This window comes from Leucoraja erinacea, chromosome 29 (genome assembly GCF_028641065.1).
Source record: "Leucoraja erinacea ecotype New England chromosome 29, Leri_hhj_1, whole genome shotgun sequence".
Lineage (NCBI taxonomy): Eukaryota > Metazoa > Chordata > Chondrichthyes > Rajiformes > Rajidae > Leucoraja > Leucoraja erinaceus.
Window position 1 is genome coordinate 6,624,585 of NC_073405.1, and position 20,913 is coordinate 6,645,497.

Here is a 20,913-nt window from a genome sequence, read left to right on the forward strand (position 1 = left end):
CCGAATGGTTTGAAGCTACACCTGTGCAGGCCTTCAACCTGCTCCTGAGGTTCTGCAGTCATAGTCATAGAGTCACGGAGTGATACAGCGCGGAAACAGGCTCTTTTTTGGCCCACGCCGACCAACATGTCCCATCTACACTAGTCCCACCTGCCTGCATCCCTCTAAACTTGTCCTATCCATGTACTTGTCCAAATGTTTCTTTAACATTGTGATAGTCCCTGCCTCAACTACCTCCTCTGACAGCTCGATCCAAACAGCTACCACCGTTTACGTGAAAAAATTACTCTTTAGATTCCTATTAATCTTCCCCCCCCCCCCCCCCCCCCCCCCCCCCCCCCCCACCTTAAACCTATGCCCTCTGGTTCTCAATTCCCCTACTCTAAGGCAAGAGACTCTGTGCATCTATCCGTTCTATTCCTCTCATGATTTTATACACCTGTGGTCTCGCGGTTCAGCACCGTCTGTCCATGCCGTCATGTGCCACAGGTGAGCAGGAGTCGGTGAGGATGGTATTTTTTATTCGAGGAAGCTTTGTGAACATCCTTGAATCCTCTGTCTGCCTGTAAAGCTGGCCCATGAAGATCTCTGACCTTGACAGATCAGGCCTGTCTCTGTACGACACTGGGGTGCAGTACTGGTGGGCCTAGGTCTGTCTCTGTATAACACAGGGACACAGTTAGGTCTGTCGCTGTCCAACACTGGGGTACGGTACATTTTGGGATGGATCTGTTGCTGTATAACATTGGGGTAGAGTACTGGTGGGGATGGGCCTATCCCTGTATAACACTGGAGTACGGTGCTGGTGGGGACAATAGACAATAGACAATAGGTGCAGGAGTAGGCCATTCGACCCTTCGAGCCAGCACCGACATTCAATGTGATCATGGCTGATCATCCCCAATCAGTACCCCGTTCCTGCCTTCTCCCCATGTCCCCTGACTCCACTATTTTTAAGAGCCCTATCTAGCTCTCTCTTGAAAGCATCCAGAGAACCCGCCTCCACCGCCCTCTGAGGCAGAGAATTCCACAGACTCACCACTCTCTGTGAGAAAAAGTGTTTCCTCGTCTCCGTTCTAAATGGCTTACCCCTTATTCTTAAACTGTGGCCCCTGGTTCTGGACTCCCCCAACATCGGGAACATGTTTCCTGCCTCTAGCGTGTCCAAACCCTTAACAGCCTTATATGTCTCAATGAGATCCCCTCTCATCCTTCTGTCTGTCGAGTCTGTGGTACAGTACTGTATAACACTGGCATATTGTACCAGAGGGGGTGGAACTGGGTGAAAGTGAGAGTGAGATTCCAAAAATAAGGATAGAAAATGTTGTTTGCATTGATCGAGTGGTGGAGTAGACTGGATGGGCCGAATGGCCTAATTCTGCTCCTATATGGTGGAATGGCAGAGTAGACTCGACGGGCCGAATGGCCTAATTCCGTTCCCATGTCTTACGGTGGAATGGGAAATAGACTTGATGGGTCTCATGGTCTTAAGGAAGTAAGAAGAGGTCCCGGATTATTTCTGTGCCACCAGTGTCAAGGGAGAAGGGCTGGTGATGAGAGGTAGGACAATTGATCGTCTGTGAACAGGGAGGCCCAGGGCTATTGAAGGAGAGCGTATTTGAACAGAAACTCGGCCAAAAGAAACTAGAATATATTGGAAGTCAAAATCCTACCTTATTTGGTGGTCCTGTTTCCAAGTGCAAAGGTTACTTGGCAGGTTGAGAGTGAGATTCATGAACAGCAGAAGCATAACTCAGTTATGTTGAGTTAGATCCAATTATTTTGCCCTTTGGCCCACCGAGTCCATGCTGACCAACGACCACCCGTACACTAGTTCTATCTCACACACAAGGACACTTTATAGAAGCCAATTAACCTGCAAACCTGCCTGTCTTTGGATTGTGGGAGGAACCCGGAGCACTGGGAGGAAACCCACGTGGTCCCAGGGAGAAGTCAGGATTGAACAACGGGTCCCCAGCGCTGTTCAACGGAGCTGTACGGAGTTTGTACGTTCACCAGACTGATTCCTGGGATGGCAGGACTTTCATATGAAGAAAGACTGGATAGACTCGGCTTGTACACGCTAGAATTTAGAAGATTGAGGGGGGATCTTATAGAAACTTACAAAATTCTTAAGGGGTTGGACAGGCTAGATGCAGGAAGATTATTCCCGATGTTGGGGGAGTCCAGAACTAGGGGTCACAGTTTAAGGCTAAGAGGGAAGTCTTTTAGGATCGAGATGAGAAAATCATTTTTTACACAGAGAGTGGTGAATCTGTGGAACTCTCTGCCACAGAAGGTAGTTGAGGCCAGTTGATTGGCTATATTTAAGAGGGAGTTAGATGTGGCCCTTGTGTCTAAGGGGATCAGGGGGTATGGAGAGAAGGCAGGGATGGGATACTGAGTTGGATGATCAGCCATGATCATATTGAATGGCGGTGCAGGCTCGAAGGGCCGAATGGCCTACTCCTGCACCTATTTTCTATGTTTCCATGACTTCGAGAACATAGCTTATAACTTGGCGATTTCTATTGTAAAAATAAACCTTTAAAGAACAGAAATGGTAGCATATCCCAATGGAAATAAAACCACATGATTGAAATGCGGCATAAGCAACATTGTGACTGATACACTTGTTAATTATCAATGAAAGAGAAACAGCTAATTTAAATTACAAGCAAAAAAAACCTTTGTAGTAAATGATCAATTTATTTAAAATATTGCTTTCTGATTTTGTTTCAATGTATTACTGAATATATGATACTTTGAAGATCAGATGCAGAGAAAATAAAATGACAGATGGCTGTAATCAGTGTACTATAATCGGTTGTACATGGCATACACTAGTTCAATATTATAATAATAATAATAATAATAATAATAATAATCTATATTTCGGACTCAAGGCCCAGACAAGGGGCAACACTAAATAAAAATGCATTGCATATTAATAAAATATCATAGTGCATATAAAATCTTAGTATATCACTTATAAAAGCATCATAAATTATATATTAAAAAAAACACAATACATGAATTAAAATCCAGAATAAAAGAATGATCAATGTCCTACAGCCAGCCAATGATACCAGTGTCTTCACAACTGGGATTTGTGGCGTGGAATGCTAAGCCTTATGTTTGACAAGACCACAATAATCAATTTTTTAGTAATTTTAGGGTCAATATTGATCCATTTCAATTGTAAAAGCAAATTAGTCCCACACATCTAAACAAAACGTTCCATGTTTGTGCCGATGCTCCTGAATTGAATTTTATGATGACATAACTGACTGCGGAAGTTGGAACATTGGGCAAACTCGAAGTGGCGGAGGAACTGAGAGGATCAGGCAACATCTGTTGAGGAAACGAACAAACGACATTTCGGGTCAGATATGTTTAAGAAGGAACTGCAGATACTGGAAAAATCGAGGGTAGACAAAAATGTTGGGGAAACTCAGCGGGTGAGGCAGCATCCATGGGGCGAAGGAATAGGTGACGTTTCGGGGTCGAGACCCTTCTTCAGACTGATGGTCAGATACAACATGTTTGTGACATTGGGCCAAACAGAGCAAATGTTTTGCTTCAGTTTAGTTTAGAGACACAGCACGGAAACAGGCCCTTCGGGCCCACCGAGTCGGTGCCGACCAGCGACCCCCGCACACTAGTACTATCCTATACACACACTAGGGACTATTTACGCTTACGCAAAGCCAATTAACCTACAAAACTGCACGTCTTTGGAGTGTGGGAGGGGACCTGAAGACCTCGGGGAAGACCCAAGTGGGATCACGGGCAGAACGTACAAACTCCGCACAGACAAGCACCCGTGGTCAGGATCGAACACGGGTCCCTGGCACTGCATGCGTGACCACAAGCCACGGGTGCAGCTGCGCCAACCAAATTACGGGCGCTCCACCGCTGCGCCGCCGTGCCGCCCGTCATTTGGTTGGTACAGCATGTCAGATGGTGAGCTGCGGACTTTTACATTGCCGCGAGGGATGCCTGATCTTCGAAGCCACCCGACCCCAGATCACTCAGCTACTATTCGTGGGAGATCTTTTGGAAGAAATCATCCGAGACAACCAAGTGCTGGTTGTCTGCGAATTACGAAATCTAGTGACAACTTTCTGGATACCGATCATCTTCTTTATTTTGTTCCTCAATTCATCCGAAATGAAGTAGTAGATGAAGGGGTCGATGCAGCTATTGAAGCTACAGATGGGCACGGTTATCATGTAATGGATGTAGAGTTTAGGGATCCATTGGTGCAGGAAAAGTATTACATTGCTGGGACCAAAGCACACGAGGTATATCAGCAGAGTTAAAACAGTGACGACCTTGGCCTTTCTGTACTCTCTCTTGTTAAGCAGTAACATTCTGATCACAAAACTATAACAGACGATAGTGATTAGAGCTGGAATGATGAAGCCTATTATCACCACGGCCTGCCAGTAATAGAAATAAACACTCTGCATATTTTCCAGGTAGACGTCGTGGCAGGTAGTGATGTTAGTGATGCTAGTGAGGCTGATCTTAAAGGACTGTTGCACAAGGAATAATGGCAGGACAAAGAGGCCAACCAAGACCCAAATGGCAGCACAGGTTGATACAGCAAACCTGTTGCCCCTGAACCGCCTGGAGTAGAACGGGTGGACCAGGGCACAGTATCGGTCGATGCTGATGAAGGTGAGGAGGAGGACGGAGCAGTACATGTTGCCGTAGAACAAGGCGGTCACCGTCCGACACAGAGCTTCCCCGAAGATCCAGTTGTTGCCCTGGATGTGGTAATGGATCTTGAACGGCAGCACCAGGATCAGGAGGAGGTCGGCAACAGCCAGGTTGATCTGGCAAATGGTGGAAGGCTTCTTGATGTTGCCGGCCATAAACCAAATGGCCAGAGCATTGGCTGGGAACCCGATGATAAACACCAGGATGTAAAGGGCAGGAGTTAACACAGTGGTGACGGAATTTGTCATTTGACGTTCACCCCATTCATTTAAGATAGCTCCATCGTCATTATTCGAACTGGATGCTAGCACTCCGCCTGCATCTGGCATAGGTTCTAAAGAAATGAGAAGACGGTTTAAATTTTTTGTATTTAAACTTTAGACTTTAGAGATACCGCACGGAAACAGGCCCTTCGACCCATCGAGTCCATGTCGACCAGTGACCACCCCGTACACTAGCACAATCCTACATATTATTGACAATTTAACAACTTACTGAAGCCAATTAATAGAAAACATAGACAATAGGTGCAGGAGTAGGCCATTCAGCCCTTCGAGCCTGAACCGCCATTCAATATGATCATGGCTGATCATCCAACTCAGTATCCTGTACCTGCCTTCTCTCCTGATCCCTTTAGCCACAAGGGCCACATCTAACTCCCTCTTAAATATAGCCAATCAACTGGCCTCAACTACCTTCTGTGGCAGAGAATTCCACAGATTCATCACTCTCTGTGTGAAAAATATTTTCCTCATCTCGGTCCTAAAAGATTTCCCCCTTATCCTTAAACTGTGACCCCTTGTTCTGGACTTCCCCAACATCGGGAACAATTTTCCTGCATCGAGCCTGTGAACTCCTTAAGAATTTTGTAAGTTTCTATAAGATCCCCCCTCAATCTTCTAAATTCTAGCGAGTACAAGCCGAGTCTATCCAGTCTTTCTTCATATGAAAGTCCTGACATCCCAGGAATCAGTCTGGTGAACCTTCTCTGTACTCCCTCTATAGCAAGAATGTCTTTCCTCAGATTAGGAGACCAAAACTGTATGCAATACTCCAGGTGTGGTCTCACCAAGACCCTGTACAACTGCAGTAGAACCTCCCTGCTCCTATACTCAAATCCTTTCGCTATGAATGCTAACATACCATTCGCCTTCTTCACTGCCTGCTGCACCTGCATGTCTACTTTTAATGACTGGTGTACCATGACACCAAGGTCTCATTGCATCTCCCCCTTTCCTAATCGGCCACCATTCAGATAATAGTCTACTTTCCTGTTTTTGCCACACATTTATCCACATTATACTGCATCTGCCATGCATTTGCCCACTCACCCAGCCTATCCAAGTCACCTTGCAGCCTCCTAGCATCCTCCACACAGCTAACACTGCCCCCCAGCTTCGTGTCATCCGCAAACTTGGAGATGTTACATTCAATTCCCTCGCCCAAATCATTCATATATATCGTAAATAGCTGGGACCCAGCACAGCCTTGCGGTACCCCACTAGTCACTGCCTGCCACTGTGAAAAGGACCCGTTTACTCCTACTCTTTGCTTCCTATCTGCCAGCCAGTTCTCTATCCACATGAACCCCCAATATCGTGTGCTTTAAGTTTGTATACTAATCTCCTATGTGGGACCTTGTCGAAAGCCTTCTGAAAGTCCAGATATAACACATCCACCGGTTCTCCCTTATCCACTCTACTAGTTACATCCTCAAAAAATTCTATAAGATTCGTCAGACATGATTTACCTTGCATAAATCCATGCTGACTTTGTCCAATGATTTCACCACTTTCCAAATGTGCTGCTATCCCATCTTTAATAACTGATTCTAGCAGTTTCCCCACTATCGATGTTAGACTAACTGGTCTGTAATTCCCCATTTTCTCTCTCCCTCCCTTTTTAAAAAGTGGGGTTACATTAGCTACCCTCCAATCCTCAGGAAATATTCCAGAATCTAAAGAGTTTTGAAAAATTATCACTAATGCATCCACTATTTCTGGGGCTACTTCCTTAAGTAGTCTGGGATGCAGCCTATCTGGCCCTGGGGATTTATCAGCCTTTAATCCATTCAATTTACCCAACACCACTTCCCGGCTAACCTGGATTTCACTCAGTTCCTCCATCTCATTTGCCCCCGACCCCTTGCTTTTTGCTATAAAAGCTTTTGCAGTCAGTTTTTATGTTCCCTGCCAGTTTTCTTTCATAATCTATTCTCCCTTTCCTAATTAAGCCCTTTGTCCTCCTCTGCTGGGCTCTGAATTTCTCCCAGTCCTCTGGTAGGCTGCTTTTTCTGGCTAATTTGTACACTTCATCTTTTGTTTTCATACTATCCCTGATTGTCCTTGTTATCCACGGATGTACTACCTTCCCTGATTTATTTTTTTGCCAAACTGGGATGAACAATTGTTGTAGTTCATCCATGCAGTCTTTAAATGCCTTCCATTGCATATCCACCGTCAACCCATTAAGAATCAATTGCCAGTCTATCTTGGCCAATTCACGTCTCATACCCTCAAAGTTACCTTTCTTTAAGTTCAGGACCCTTGTTTCTGAATTAACAATGTCACTCTCCATCCTAATGAAGAACTCAACCATATTATGGTCACTCTTGCCCAAGGGGCCACCCACAACAAGGCTGCTAACTAACCCTTCCTCATTACTCAATATCCAATCTAGAATAGCCTGCTCTCTCGTTGGTTCATCTACATGTTGGTTTAGAAAACTATCCCGCATACATTCCAAGAAATCCTCCTCCTCAGCACCCTTGCCAATTTGATTCACCCAATCTATATGTAGATTGAAGTCACCCATTATAACTGTTTTACCTTTGTTGCACGCATTTCTAATTTCCTGTTTGATGCCATCCCCAACTCCACTACTACTGTTAGGTGGCCTGTACACAACTCCCACTAGCGTGTTCTGCCCTTTAGTGTTTCGCAGCTCAACCCATATTGATTCCACATTCTCCAAGCTAATGTCCTTCCTTTCTATTGCGTTAATCTGCTCTCTAACCAGCAACACTACCCTACCTCCTTTCCCTTTCTGTCTATCCCTCCGGAATATTGAATATCCCTGGATGTTCAGCTCCCAGCCTTGGTCACCCTGGAGCCATGTCTCCGTGATCCCAACTATATCATAATCACCAGTTCCTCAGCCACACATTCAGGTCCCGTATCTCCCTGTTCCTGCTCTCGCCAGCACGAGGAACTGGAAGCAAACCGGAGATAACAACCCTGGAGGTCCTGCTTTTCAGCATTTTTCCGACGTCTTTGTACGTCTTTGGAGTGAGGGAGGCTAAATGCACTCCCGACACTTTTGTTTCTTAGGGACTACTCGTGTTGGTGCAGCCTACATCCACATTTAAAAAAATGTTGTATAGACAAACAGCGTGGAAACAGGCCCTTCGGCCCACCGTGTCCGCACCGACCAGTGATCGATCAGTCCCGGCCGACACTAACACTATCCTACACACCAGGGACAATTTACAATTTACAGAAGCCAATTAACCTACAAATCCGCGCGTCTTTGGAGCAAAGATCCTATAGCGAGCAAGATAGATCACTCGACGAAAAAGATGTAGTACGGTCATGGGTAGATTCGGCCCCATTTCTGTAACCAGCTTCAGTCCAAAGATCCCACAGCGGAGCAAGGATACTAGTGCGGAGACGGGAGACGGAAGCCGGTTACGGAACAAATCCTCGTAAAAATCAAAGTTCTTTGGTAAAAATCTTCACCTCATTTTCAGAATTATAATTTATTAACACAAACTGTCCCCCTGCAACGTTGATTACACCGCGAGAGGGATACCCAAAGTCAGGTCGGGTTACAGAAATGGATGAAAAAAAGGCCCACGTGCCGCTCCGTTGCGTACTACACGTCAGCCCATTGTCTGAAGAATGGTTTCGGCCCAAAACGTTGCCTATTTCCTTCGCTCCATCAATGCTGCTGCACCCGCTGAGATTCTCCAGCACTTTTGTCTACCTACAGCCAGTGGCGGACTGGGTCTAAAAATATTGGTTGCCAGGAGACAAAGGGGGGCCACTTCATCAGGGGCCCACTTGATATAGGGGGCCCACTTCATCAGGGGCCCACTTGCCATCGGGCAAGCTGACACCCTGGCCTGCAAACAGCCCATTGCATTTAGCAGGAGTGGTCTATCTTGCTCCGCTATAGGATCTTTGCTTTGGAGTGTGGGAGGAAACCGGAACACCCGGAGAAAACCCATGAGGTCACAGGGAGAACGTGCAAACTCCACACAGACAAGCACCGTGTTGTCAGGATCGAACCTGGGTCTCTGCTGCTGTGAGGCAGCCACACTACCACTGCACCATCCGAAGCCTTAAATGAATCCAAAAAAATCTCCCTTCCGTATGTTTTCAATCAAGGATGCACAGTCTCTTTGGGATGCAGGAGAAGGTTTCAAGGAATTTGAATCCTTTTGTATTTGAAGATATTATGGCAGACTGTCAAACACATGCAAGACACACGGGACAGCGATTGTTGGAGATTGATGGTGTTCAGAACAATGGAGGGGACATGAGTGGGCCCTGAGGCGTGGACTGGAAGTAAGTGCCCGCAGCACGAGAGGAATTCAGATCTCATGAGGCTGGGTGGAACAATGGCTATCTCTTGGACTTCAAGGATGAGGAAACATCTGTTATCGAAGAGTCCTGAAATGCATTGCTCTGTTGATTAGAAGAGCGTGGCTCGCTTCGTGGGAGAGCAAATCGCTTGAGGCAAAGGTCAAAGAGCAGGCAATGTTGTGTAGGGCGGCACTGTGATGTAACTGGCATAGCCGCTGCCTCACACGGTACCGGCCAATCCGGATTAATGGAAGTGCCGAATCATCGATGGGGGCAGTGGTAGAGTTGCTGCCATTCAGCACCACGAGACGCGGGTTCGATCCCGACTATGGGGTGCTTGTCTATACAGAGTTTGTACGTTTTCCCTGTGACCGCGTGGGTTTTCTCCAAGATGTTTGGTTTCCTCCCACAGTCCAAGGACGTACAGGTTTGTAGGTCAATTGGCTTGGTATCAATGTAAAACTGTCCCTAGTGTGTGTAGGATAGTGTTAGTGAGCGGGGGTCGCTGGTCGTTGCGGACTCGGTGGGCCGAGAGGCCTGTTTCCTCGCTGAATCTCTAAACTAAATCAGTTGCCGGTAAATTGGTGGTGGGGCTGTACATTTGGGGCATGGAGGGTTGCAGAACACAGGATAATTCCTTAACCGAAAGACAGCAATTATATAGGTCTGTCACGTGTATTTGATTCATTCACACATTCGCCTATGACGATATCGCAGGAATCTGGCAGATCTCACTTAGTGTTCCTGGAGAAAAAGGATCGGTGAAGTTTCGGGTTAGTCCACGTCTTCAGACTCATTCCCTCACCTTTTACTATGGGCATTCCTTCTCCCCATAGAAACATAGAAAATAGGTGCAGGAGTAGGCCATTCGGCCCTTCGAGCCTGCACTGCCATTCAATATGATCATGGCTGATCATCCAACACAGTATCCCATCCCTGCCTTCTCTCCATACCCCATGATCCCTTTACCCACAAGGGCCACATCTATCTCCCTTTAAATATAGCCAATGAACTGGCAGAGAATTCCACAGATTCACGACTCTCTGGGTGAAATTTATTTTTCTCATCTCGGTCCTAAAAGATTTCCCCCTTATCCTTAAACTGTGACCCCTTGTTCTGGACTTCCCCAACATCGGGAACAATCTTCCTGCATCTAGCCTGTCCAACCCCTTAAGAATTTGTAAGTTTCTATAAGATCCCCTCTCAATCTCCTAAATTCTAGAGAGTATAAACCAAGTCTATCCAGTCTTTCTTCATAAGACAGTCCTGACATCCCAGGAATCAGTCTGATGAACCTTCTCTGTACTCCCTCTATGGCAAGAATGTCTTTCCTCAGATTAGGAGACCAAAACTGTACGCAATGCTCCAGGTGTGGTCTCACCAAGACCCTGTACAACTGCAGTAGAACCTCCCTGCTCCTATACTCAAATCCTTTTGCTATGAATGCTAACATACCATTCGCTTTCTTCACTGCCTGCTGCACCTGCATGTCTACTTTCAATGACTGGTGTACCATGACACCCAGGTCACGTTGCATCTCCCCTTTTCCTAATCGGCCACCATTCAGATAATAGTCTACTTTCCTGTTTTTGCCACCAAAGTGGTTAACCTCACATTTATCCACATTAAACTGCATCTGCCATGCATTTGCCCACTCACCCAGCCTATCTAAGTCACCTTGCAGCCTCCTAGCATCCTCCTCACAGCTAACACAGCAAGCCATGACCTGCGTGGGTTTTCTCCAGGTGCTCTGGTTTCCTCCCACACTCCAAAGTAAGGTTTAATTGTAAAGTGTGCCTTGTGTGTGTAGGATAGTGTTAGTGTGCGGGCATTGCTAGTCGACGCAGTCAGTGGGCTGAAGGGCCTGTTTCAGTTCAGTACATCTGAAACTAAAACTAAGATTCTGCCTGAACCGCTGAGTTAATCCAGCACTTTGTGCCTATCTTCGGTATAAACCAATGACTGCGATAGTCCCAGTCTCAACTACCTCCCTCCGGCAGCTTGTTCCATACACCCATCACCCTTTGTGTGAAAATGTTGCCCTCCAGATTCCAATTATATCTTTTCCCCTGGGCATGTGTATTCATGTTTTCTTGTCGGTCGAACATGAAAGAATCTTTCCATTTCATGTTGTTACATGTGCAGGGTAATGCAGGACAGGCAGTCTTTTGGAATCTTGACAATGTTAGTAATAACCACAAAATATTTAGACAGGGACATGGTAGGATATGTTTGGAGGGATATGGGCCAAACGCAGGCAGGTGGGACTAACGTCGCTGGGCCTGTTTCCAAGCTGTATCACTCTATGACTAAGACATTCCAAAGGAAATTGCAAGTCTGAACAGTTCTATCTGTGGAATACCGAAATCAAATTTGACCTCTTACCCACATCACATCTTTCATCACATGTTTTTGGACGACAGTTCATTCGTGCAACAATGTGGTGCAGGAGAAGATGATTCAACAACCAGGAAAGGGTGATGAGATGACATTGATGTGACAATAGACAATAGACAATAGGTGCAGGAGGAGGCCACTCGGCCCTTCGAGCCAGCCCCGCCATTCAACGTGATCATGGCTGATCATCCACAATCAGTATCCCGTTCCTGCCTTCTCCCCATATCCCCCGACTCAGATATTTTTAAGAGCCCTATCTAGCTCTCTCTTAAAAGCATCCAGAGAACCTGCCTCCACCGCCCTCTGAGGCAGAGAATTCCACAGACTCACCACTCTCTGTGAGAAAAAGTGTTTCCTCGTCTCCGTTCTAAATGGCTTACTCCTTATTCTTAAACTGTGGCCCCTGGTTCTGGACTCCCCCAACATCGGGAACATGTTTCCTGCCTCTAACGTGTCTAAACCCTTAACAATCTTATATGTCTCAATGAGATTCCCTCTCATCCTTCTAAACTCCAGAGTGTACAAGCCCAGCTGCTCCATTCTCTCAGCATATGACAATCCCTCCATCCCGGGAATTAACCTTGTAACCTACGCTGCACTCCCTCAATAGCAAGAATGTGCTTCCTCAAATTAGGGGGTCAAAACTGCACACAATACTCCAGGTGTGATCTCACTAGGGCTCTGTACAACTGCAGAAGGACCTGCCATTGGCTTTCTTCACTGCCTGGTGTGCCTGCATGCTTACTTTCATAGACTGATGAACAAGGACCCCCAGATCCCGTTGTACTTCCCCTTTTCCCAGCATGACGCCATTTAGATAGTAATCTGCCTTCCTGTTTTTGCTACCAAAGTGGATAACCTCACATTTATCCACATTAAACTTAATCTGCCATGCATCTGCCCACTCCCCCAACCTGTCCAAGTCACCCTGCATTCTCATAACATCCTCCTCACAGTTCACACTGCCACCCAGCTTTGTGTCATCTACAAATTTGCTAATATTACTTTGAATCCCTTCATCCAAATCATTGATGTATATTGTAAATAGCTGCTGTCCAAGCACCGAGCCTTGCGGTACCCCACTGGTCACTGCCTGCCATTCTGAAAGGGACCCGTTAATCCCTACTCTTTGTTTCCTGTCTGCTAACCACTTCTCTATCCATGTCAGCACTCTACCCCCAATACCATGTGCCCTAATTTTGCCCACTAATCTCCAATCAGGGACCTTATCAAATGCTTTCTGGACGTCCAGGTACACTACATCCACTGGCTCTCCCTTGTCCATTTTCCTAGTTACATCTTCAAAAGATTCCAGAAGATTAACCAATCATGATTTCCCCTTCGTAAATCCATGCCTACTCGGACCAATCCCGTTTCTGCTATCCAAATGTTCGGCAAATTTCATCTTTTAGAATGACATTATTCCGTGACAATGAGATGACATTATTCCCGTGCAGTGAATATCATTTTTCTAACAATAATAGCTAGAAGATTGCTGGAGAAGATTACGAGATTTAGGATCACAGGGAGTGCATGATTTTAAATTACAATGAGGTCAGCTATATTTTGGAACACAAAAATCCCCAGCTCAATGAACGAGAGTAGAGTCACAGTCATCGAGTCATACACGATGGGACCAATATGCCCTTTGGCTCAACTTGTCCATGTTGTAAAAGATGCCCCATCCACACTAGTCCCACCTTCAAGCATTTGGCCCATTTCCATTTAAACCGTTACTATCTATCATTAGGCTTACACTTTGTATCAGGAATTTGGGGAGGCACGGTGGTGCAGTGTCAGAGCTGCTGCCTCACAGCACCAGAGTCCCGGGTTCGATCCTGACTACGGGCGCTGTCTGTACCGAGTTTGTACGTTCTCCCTGTGACCAGGTGGGTTTCTCTGGCTGCTCTAGTTCCCTCCCCCCCCCCCCCCCACACTCCAAAGACGTGCAGGTTTGCAGGATAATTGCCTTCTGTAAACAGTAAATTGTCCCGAGTGTGTGGAATAATGTTAGTGTACAGGGTGATCGTTGGTCAGCGTGGACTCGATGGGCCGAAGGGCCTGTTTCTACACAGTATCTCTAAAGTAGAGGAAAGTAATTCAGAGGAAAGTGTGAATGCAGGTAAACAGAGACATTTTAAAGTCTATAGCATCCTGGAATGTATATATCTTTGTAGCAGCCTCTCAGGTTAGAGAATTGCATGTGCCTATCTACAGTAAAAGCTACATCAGTGCCACTATCATATCTGCCTCCACCACCAGCGCTCCAGGCCCCCACCACTCTCAGTGTGAGGATTCTGCCCCGCACATCTCCATTAAACTTTCCCATAGCTAAGCCCTCCATCAATCTTCTATTTTCGATATTCCTTTAAAATGTGTTAAACTGTCTTTACTGAAGAGAAAGATGCAAAGTGCTGGAGTAACTCAGCAGGTCAGGCAGCATCTCTGGAGAACATGGATCGGTGACGTTTGAGGTCAGAACTCTTCTTTAGACTTGAATATAGTATGGTTTAATTTAGAGATGCAGCGTGGAAACAGGCCCCTTGGCCCACCGAGTCCACGCCGACCATCCATCACCCGTTCATGCAAGTTCTATGTTGTCACTTTTTCTCATCTACTCCCGACACACTAGGGGCAATTTTGTTTTTAATAGAAGCCAAATAACCTACAAACCTTCATGTATTTGGGATGTAAGAGAAAACCAGAGCACCCGATAGGAAACCTACACAGTTGCAAGGAGAACGTGCAAACTCCACACAAACAATACCCAAGGTCAGGATTGAACGAACAATTGTTTTAACGAAGAAGCCAATTAACTTACAATCCTGCATGTCTTTGGTACGTGAAAAGAAACTGGAACAAAGCCACGGAGAAACCCACGAGAAGAACATGCAAACTCCACACAGACAGCAGCCAAGGTCAGGATTGAACCCAGGTCTCTGTATCTGTGAGGCAGCAGCTCTACCAGCTGCACTACTGTGCTGCCAAATACATACATGCAATATCTATAAATATGTAATTATATGCAGTGACTGATCCTCAACAGCCTATTTAGGGTAAAGAATTCCAAAGCTTCTTAATCTTCTTGGAATACACTGTTAGGTGTTGGAGGCAGATACTATAGTATACTATCGGCATTTGAATAGACACACGGATATGCAGGGAATGGAGAGGTATGGATCGCATGTAGGCAGAGGAGAGTAGTTTAACTTGGCATATATCACATATCTATAGATATGTATTGGGCGGTACAGTAGTACTGCCTCACAAGTACAGAGACCCGGGTTCAATCCTGACGTTAGGTGCTGTCCGTGTGGAGTTTGCATGTTCTTCTCGTGACCACGTGGGTTTCTCCGTGGGTGTTCCAGTTTCTTTTCACGTCCCAAAGACATGCAGGATTGTAAGTTAATTGGCTCCTCCGTTAAAAAAAATTGCCCCTTGTATGTCACAGACATTATGGGCCGAAGAGACTAGATGGGTCTGAATGGTGGCCGATTAGGAAAAGGGGAGATGCAACGAGACCTGGGTGTCATGGTACACCAGTCATTGAAAGTAGGCATGCAGGTGCAGCAGGCAGTGAAGAAAGCGAATGGTATGTTAGCATTCATAGCAAAAGGATTTGAGTATAAGAGCAGGGAGGTTCTACTGTAGTTATACAGGGTCTTGGTGAGACCACACCTGGAGTATTTCGTACAGTTTTGGTCTCCTAATCTGAGGAAAGACATTCTTGCCACAGAGAAGGTTCACCAGACTGATTCCTGGGATGGCAGGACTTTCACATGCAGAAAGGTTGGATAGACTCGGCTTGTACTCGCTAGAATTTAGAAGATTGAGGGAGGATCTTAGAGAAACTTACAAAATTCTTTAGGGGTTGGACAGGCTAGATGCAGGAAGATTGTTCCCGATGTTGGGGAAGTCCAGAACAAGGGGTCACAGTTTAAGGATAAGGGGGAAGTCTTTTAGGACCGAGATGAGAAAAAAAATTTTCACACAGAGAGTGGTGAATCTGTGGAATTCTCTGACACAGAAGTTAGTTGAGGCCAGTTCATTGGCTATATTTAAGAGGGAGTTAGATGTGCCCCTTGTGGCTAAAGGGATCAGGGGGTATGGAGAGAAGGCAGGTACAGGATACTGAGTTGGATGATCAGCCATGATCATATTGAATGGCGGTGCAGGCTCGAAGGGCCGAATGGCCTACTCCTGCACCTATTTTCTATGTTTCTATGTTTCTACTAGCCAGGAACACAGAACTCTTCAAAGTTTCCACTAGGGGGAGTGGAGGCCTAGGTCTTTCAAAAGTCATACTCCCAGAATTAAAGGACGTTCTTTTAGGATGATGAGAAATTTATTTAGTCAGAGGGTGGTGAATCTGTGGAATCCTTTGCCACAGAAGGCTGTGGAGGCCGTCAGTGGATAATTTTAAGTCAGAGATAGATAGATTATTTGATTAGTACAGGTGTCAGAGGCTATGAGGAGAATGGGGTTAGGAAGGAGAGATAGATCAGCCATGATTGAATGGTGGAGGAGACCAGATGGGTCAAGTAAAGAGTCTTCGTTCAGAGATACTTCCTTTAGGAAATAGGCTCCTCAGCCCACTCAGAACGATGATCGCCCATACACTCTGTGTAGGAAGGAACTGAATAAGCGGTAAGCCATTTAGAACGGAGATGAGGAAAAACTTTTTCACACAGAGTGTTGTGAGCGTGTGGAATTCTCTGCCTCAGAGGGCGGTGGAGGCTGGTCCTCCAGATGCTTTCAAGAGAGAGCTAGATAGAGCTCATGGATAGCTGAATTAAAGGATATGGGGAGAAGGCAGGAACGAGGTACTGATTGTGGATGATCAGCCATGATCACATTGAATGGCGGTGCTAGCTCAAAGGGCCGAATGGCCTACTCCTGCACCTGTTGTCTATTGTCCATTGAACAGCAGATGCTGGTTTACACCAAACATTGACACAAACACTGGAGTAACTCAGCGGGACAGGCAGCATCTCTGGAGAGAAGGAATGGGTGACGTTTCAGGTCAACCTCCTTCTTCAAACTTCAGCCTGAGTACCTCAAGCAGTTGTTTAAGAAGGAACTGCAGATGATGGAAAATCGAAGGTGAAGAAGGGTTTTCGCCCGAAACGGTGCCTATTCCCTTCGCTCCATAGATGCTGCAGCACCCGCTGAGTTTCTCCAGCACTTTAGTCTACCTACCTCAAGCATTTTATGTCCATCACGCATACACTAATTATGTTCTACACACCAGAGGCATTTGGGTATTTTAAAGCGGAATTTGACAGGTTCCTGATTTCTAAGGGCATCAAAGGTCATGGGGAGAAGGCAGGAGAATGGGGTTAGGTAAATCAGCCATGATCGAATGGAGGAGTAAAGTCGATGGGCCGAATGGCCTAATTCTGCTATTACGACATAAACTGATGAACAATCTACTGAAGCCAATGAACCTATAACTACTGTATAAACCTGCACTTCTTTGTAGTGTGGGAGGGAATTGAAGCTCTCGGAGAAAAACCCACATGATCACAGGGAGAACGTACAAACTCCGTACAGACAGCACCCGTACTCAGGATCGAACCCGGGTCTCTGGCGCAGTAAGGGAGCAATTCTCCTACCCAAACAGTTTACTTAATCTTTTTCAAAGGACAATGCTCAATAATCACAGGAACCAAACTTGTAAATCTTCATTGCAGTCTCCGTCCAAAGCAAGCACGCCCTTCCTCAGGTTTGGAAGCCTTTTATCTGTAAACAATATATCTGCCAGTCCGAAGAAAACGCCTATCAGGCTTAAACCCTTCTGTCAACATGGAACAAAATAGCACGGAACAAAAGTTTGTTTACCTCGTATACCTCGGTACACGTGACAACAAACTAAACAGAACTGAACTGGTTCTAAAGCCTTTATAACTTTCTACACTCTGGTTAAGTCTCTGCCTGTATCTATGTCCCAAAGAAATTATCAATAGACAACAGACAATAGACAATAAGTGCAGGAGTGGGCCATTTGGCCCTTCGAGCCAGCACCGCCATTCAATGTGATCATGGCTGATCATCCCCAATCAGGTTGGTAACTGGGTCGCGGACCTGGACAATGGGGAATTTTCGGCTCTTGTGGGCTGACTTCTTTCTGCATTCTGTGATGGGAGCAAGGACAAGAACACAGGAGCGGAGAATGAGACGTTTGTGGCACAAAATCCACATTGACCACAAAACCAATAGACAATAGACAATAGGAGGTACACAAAAATGCTGGAGAAACTCAGTGGGTGCAGCAGCATCTATGGAGTGAAGGAAATGGGCAACGTTTCGTCCCGAACCCCACCAGGTTTGGTTGTTGATGGTTGTTGGCAAGAAACTGTTGCTGAACCTGGTGATCACGGTTTTCAGGCTCCTGTATGTTCCTCCCCATATAATTATTGTTTGTTTTGTGTGTGTGTGTGTATGTGTGCACACACACACACACACACACACAGTCACAGGGAGACCATGCCACCTCCACGGAGACTGACGTCAGGGCTGTGTGGCAGCAGCTTTACTCGTGGAGCTGCTGTGCCTACTATCGGCATCTATTAGGCACTCTGATAATAAAATAACTCCCCACGTTGCACTTTATAGATCGAGTACAGACACAAAAATCAGGAGAGAGCTAGATTTAGATTTAACTCTTGGGGCTAAGGGAATCAAGGGATATGGGGAAAAAGCCGGAATTAAGTACTTATTTTGGATGATCAGCCATGATCATATTGAATGGCGGTGCTGCCGCGAACCTATTGTCTATGTTTCTAAAAAGCTAGAGTAACTCAGCGGGTCAGGCAGCAATTCTGGAGGAAAGGACAATAGACAATAGGTGCAGGAGTAGGCCATTCGGCCCTTCGTGCCAGCACTGCCATTCAATGTGATCATGGCTGATTATCCCCACCCAATCAGTACCCCATTCCTGCCTTCACCCCATATCCCCTGACTCCGCTCTTTTTAAGAGCCTTATCTAGCTCTCTCTTGAAAGCATCCAGAGAACTTGCCTCCACCGCCCTCTGAGGCAGAGAATTCCACAGACTTGCCACTCTCTGTGAGAAAAAGTGTTTCCTCATCTCCGTTCTAAATGGCTTACTCCTTATTCTTAAACTGTGGCCCCTGGTTCTGGACTCGCCCAACATCGGGAACATGTTTCCTGCCTCTAGCGTGTCCAACCCTTAACAATCTTATATGTTTCAATGAGATTCTATCTCATCCTTCTAAACTCCAGAGTGTGCAAGCTCAGCTGCTCCATTCTCTCAGCATATGACAGTCCCGCCATCCCGGGAATTAACATTGTAAACCTACGCTACACTCCCTCAATAGCAAGAATGTCCTTCCTCAAATTAGGGGACCAAAACTGCACACAATACTCCAGGTGTGGTCTCACTAGGGCTCTGTACAACTGTAGAATGACCTATTTGCTCATATATTCGATTCCTCTTGTTATAAAATATCCTTGGATCATCTGTCCATGTTACAATTTCACCATGCTACCAATGAACCCACAAATCTCTCTATACTCACCCCAGTGTGACCACTTAGTTCCCCTGCCGTTATGGAGTTATGCCCAAATATCTTAGAGTGGCCACAATAATCCGCACACAAGCTGAAGTCAAAGTAGTGCAAAGACAGGCACAAAGTGCTGGAGTAACTCAGCGGGTCAGGCAGCATCTCTGGAGAAAAAGGATGGGACCCTTCTTCAGACAGAAGAAGGGTCCCAACCCCGAAACGTCACCTGCCCTTTCTCTCCAGAGATGCTGCCTGACCCGCCGAGTTACTCCAGCACTTTGTGCCTGTCTTTGGTATAAACCAGCATCTGCAGTTCTTCGTTTCTACACACAAACTGGCATATGCTTTTGCGTCTGAAGAAGGGTTTCGGCCCGAAACGTTACCTATCTCCTTCGCTCCATAGATGCCGCTGCACCCGCTGAGTTTCTCCAGCATTTTTGTGTCCCTTATGTAACATCATTCTATACACAGCTGTGGAATTCTCTGCCTCAGAGGGCGGTGGAGGCAAGTTCTCTGGATGCTTTCAAGCGAGAGCTAGATAGGGCTCTTAAAAATAGCGGAGTCAGGGGATATGGGGAGAAGGCAGGAACGGGGATACTGATTGGGGATGATCATCCGGTAAACCTTTAAACCTTTCTAGTCATTCCCTAATTATTTTGTACCCCCCTAATTCGTTGTACGTCCCACGCACATTTCTTCGCACATCTTTGTATTTAAGTTGTATTACTGCCTTCCAAAACAAGCCGGCTGGGTGTCTGGTAATAGTTCAGAGGATCTTATCTTCCTTCCTCCACATTTGCAGTACCTCCAGTTTCTGCTTTATTTTTATTTTTATCATGCACGCCCTTCAGAAAGTAGTACCCCACACCAAGTGGCTATAAGTGTTTAAGAAGGAACTGCAGATGCTGGAAAAATGAAGGTAGACAAAAGTGCTGGAGAAACTCAGCGGGGCGCAGCAAGCATCTATGGAGCGAAGGAAATAGGTAACGTTTCGGGCCGAAACCCAAGGAAATAGGCAACGTTTCGTTGCCTATTTCCTTGGGTTTCGGCCCGAAACGTTGCCTATTTCCTTCGCTCCATAGATGCTTGTTGCATCCGCTGAGTTTCTCCAGCACTTTTGCCTACCTGTGGTTATAAATTGACCGGTTCATCCTTTTCCCTAACGCCAGGTGAGCGATGGATGTTATCAGAAGTTTGCGAACTCTGTAGTCACAGAATTAGTTCTTCCCCCGCAGTGGGATGAAGGGTGAGGAGGTGGGGGGTGGAAGAATTGTTAAACGTGCCCCCCTCCTCAGTGCTGAGCAGATCGCCACTTACCTAAGGTCTGCATAGCTCTTGGCGAAAATTACGACAACCTTCCCAGCGATGATCTGAAACAAAACACTTCCCAGAGGCAGCACACACCCACACACAATGCACAGATGTCTTTATTTAGGATCTGGATTTAGGGTGTTGCCAAGAACAAGGGTGGAGCTAAAAAAAAAAAGTTAAAGAGCCAATAAATGAATGTGGCTCCATCTCTTTGCGTATGAATAGCATGTTGTAGATTTCCGCAGCCAAGTTCTAATGGTCCATATAAGGCATCGTCCTATCTTTAGCAGCGGCAGATATGAAAATGATCCAAATCCAAGCTTCAAACATTTGTCGATATCAAAGTAACTCAGCGGGTGACAATTCG

At 46.1% G+C, this 20,913-nt stretch overlaps 1 protein-coding gene across 1 annotated transcript; it reads right to left on the bottom strand.

Moving 5' to 3' along the window:
• Positions 1–2,624: 2,624 nt before the first annotated feature.
• On the bottom strand, positions 2,625–20,683 carry LOC129711079 (proteinase-activated receptor 3-like). Its single transcript, XM_055658461.1, has 2 exons — positions 20,553–20,683; positions 2,625–5,062 (listed from the first exon to the last, which is right to left on the bottom strand). The coding sequence occupies exons 1-2, from the start codon at positions 20,563–20,565 to the stop codon at positions 4,035–4,037; spliced, it is 1,041 nt and encodes a 346-aa protein (XP_055514436.1). The 5' UTR covers positions 20,566–20,683; the 3' UTR covers positions 2,625–4,034.
• Positions 20,684–20,913: the final 230 nt, after the last annotated feature.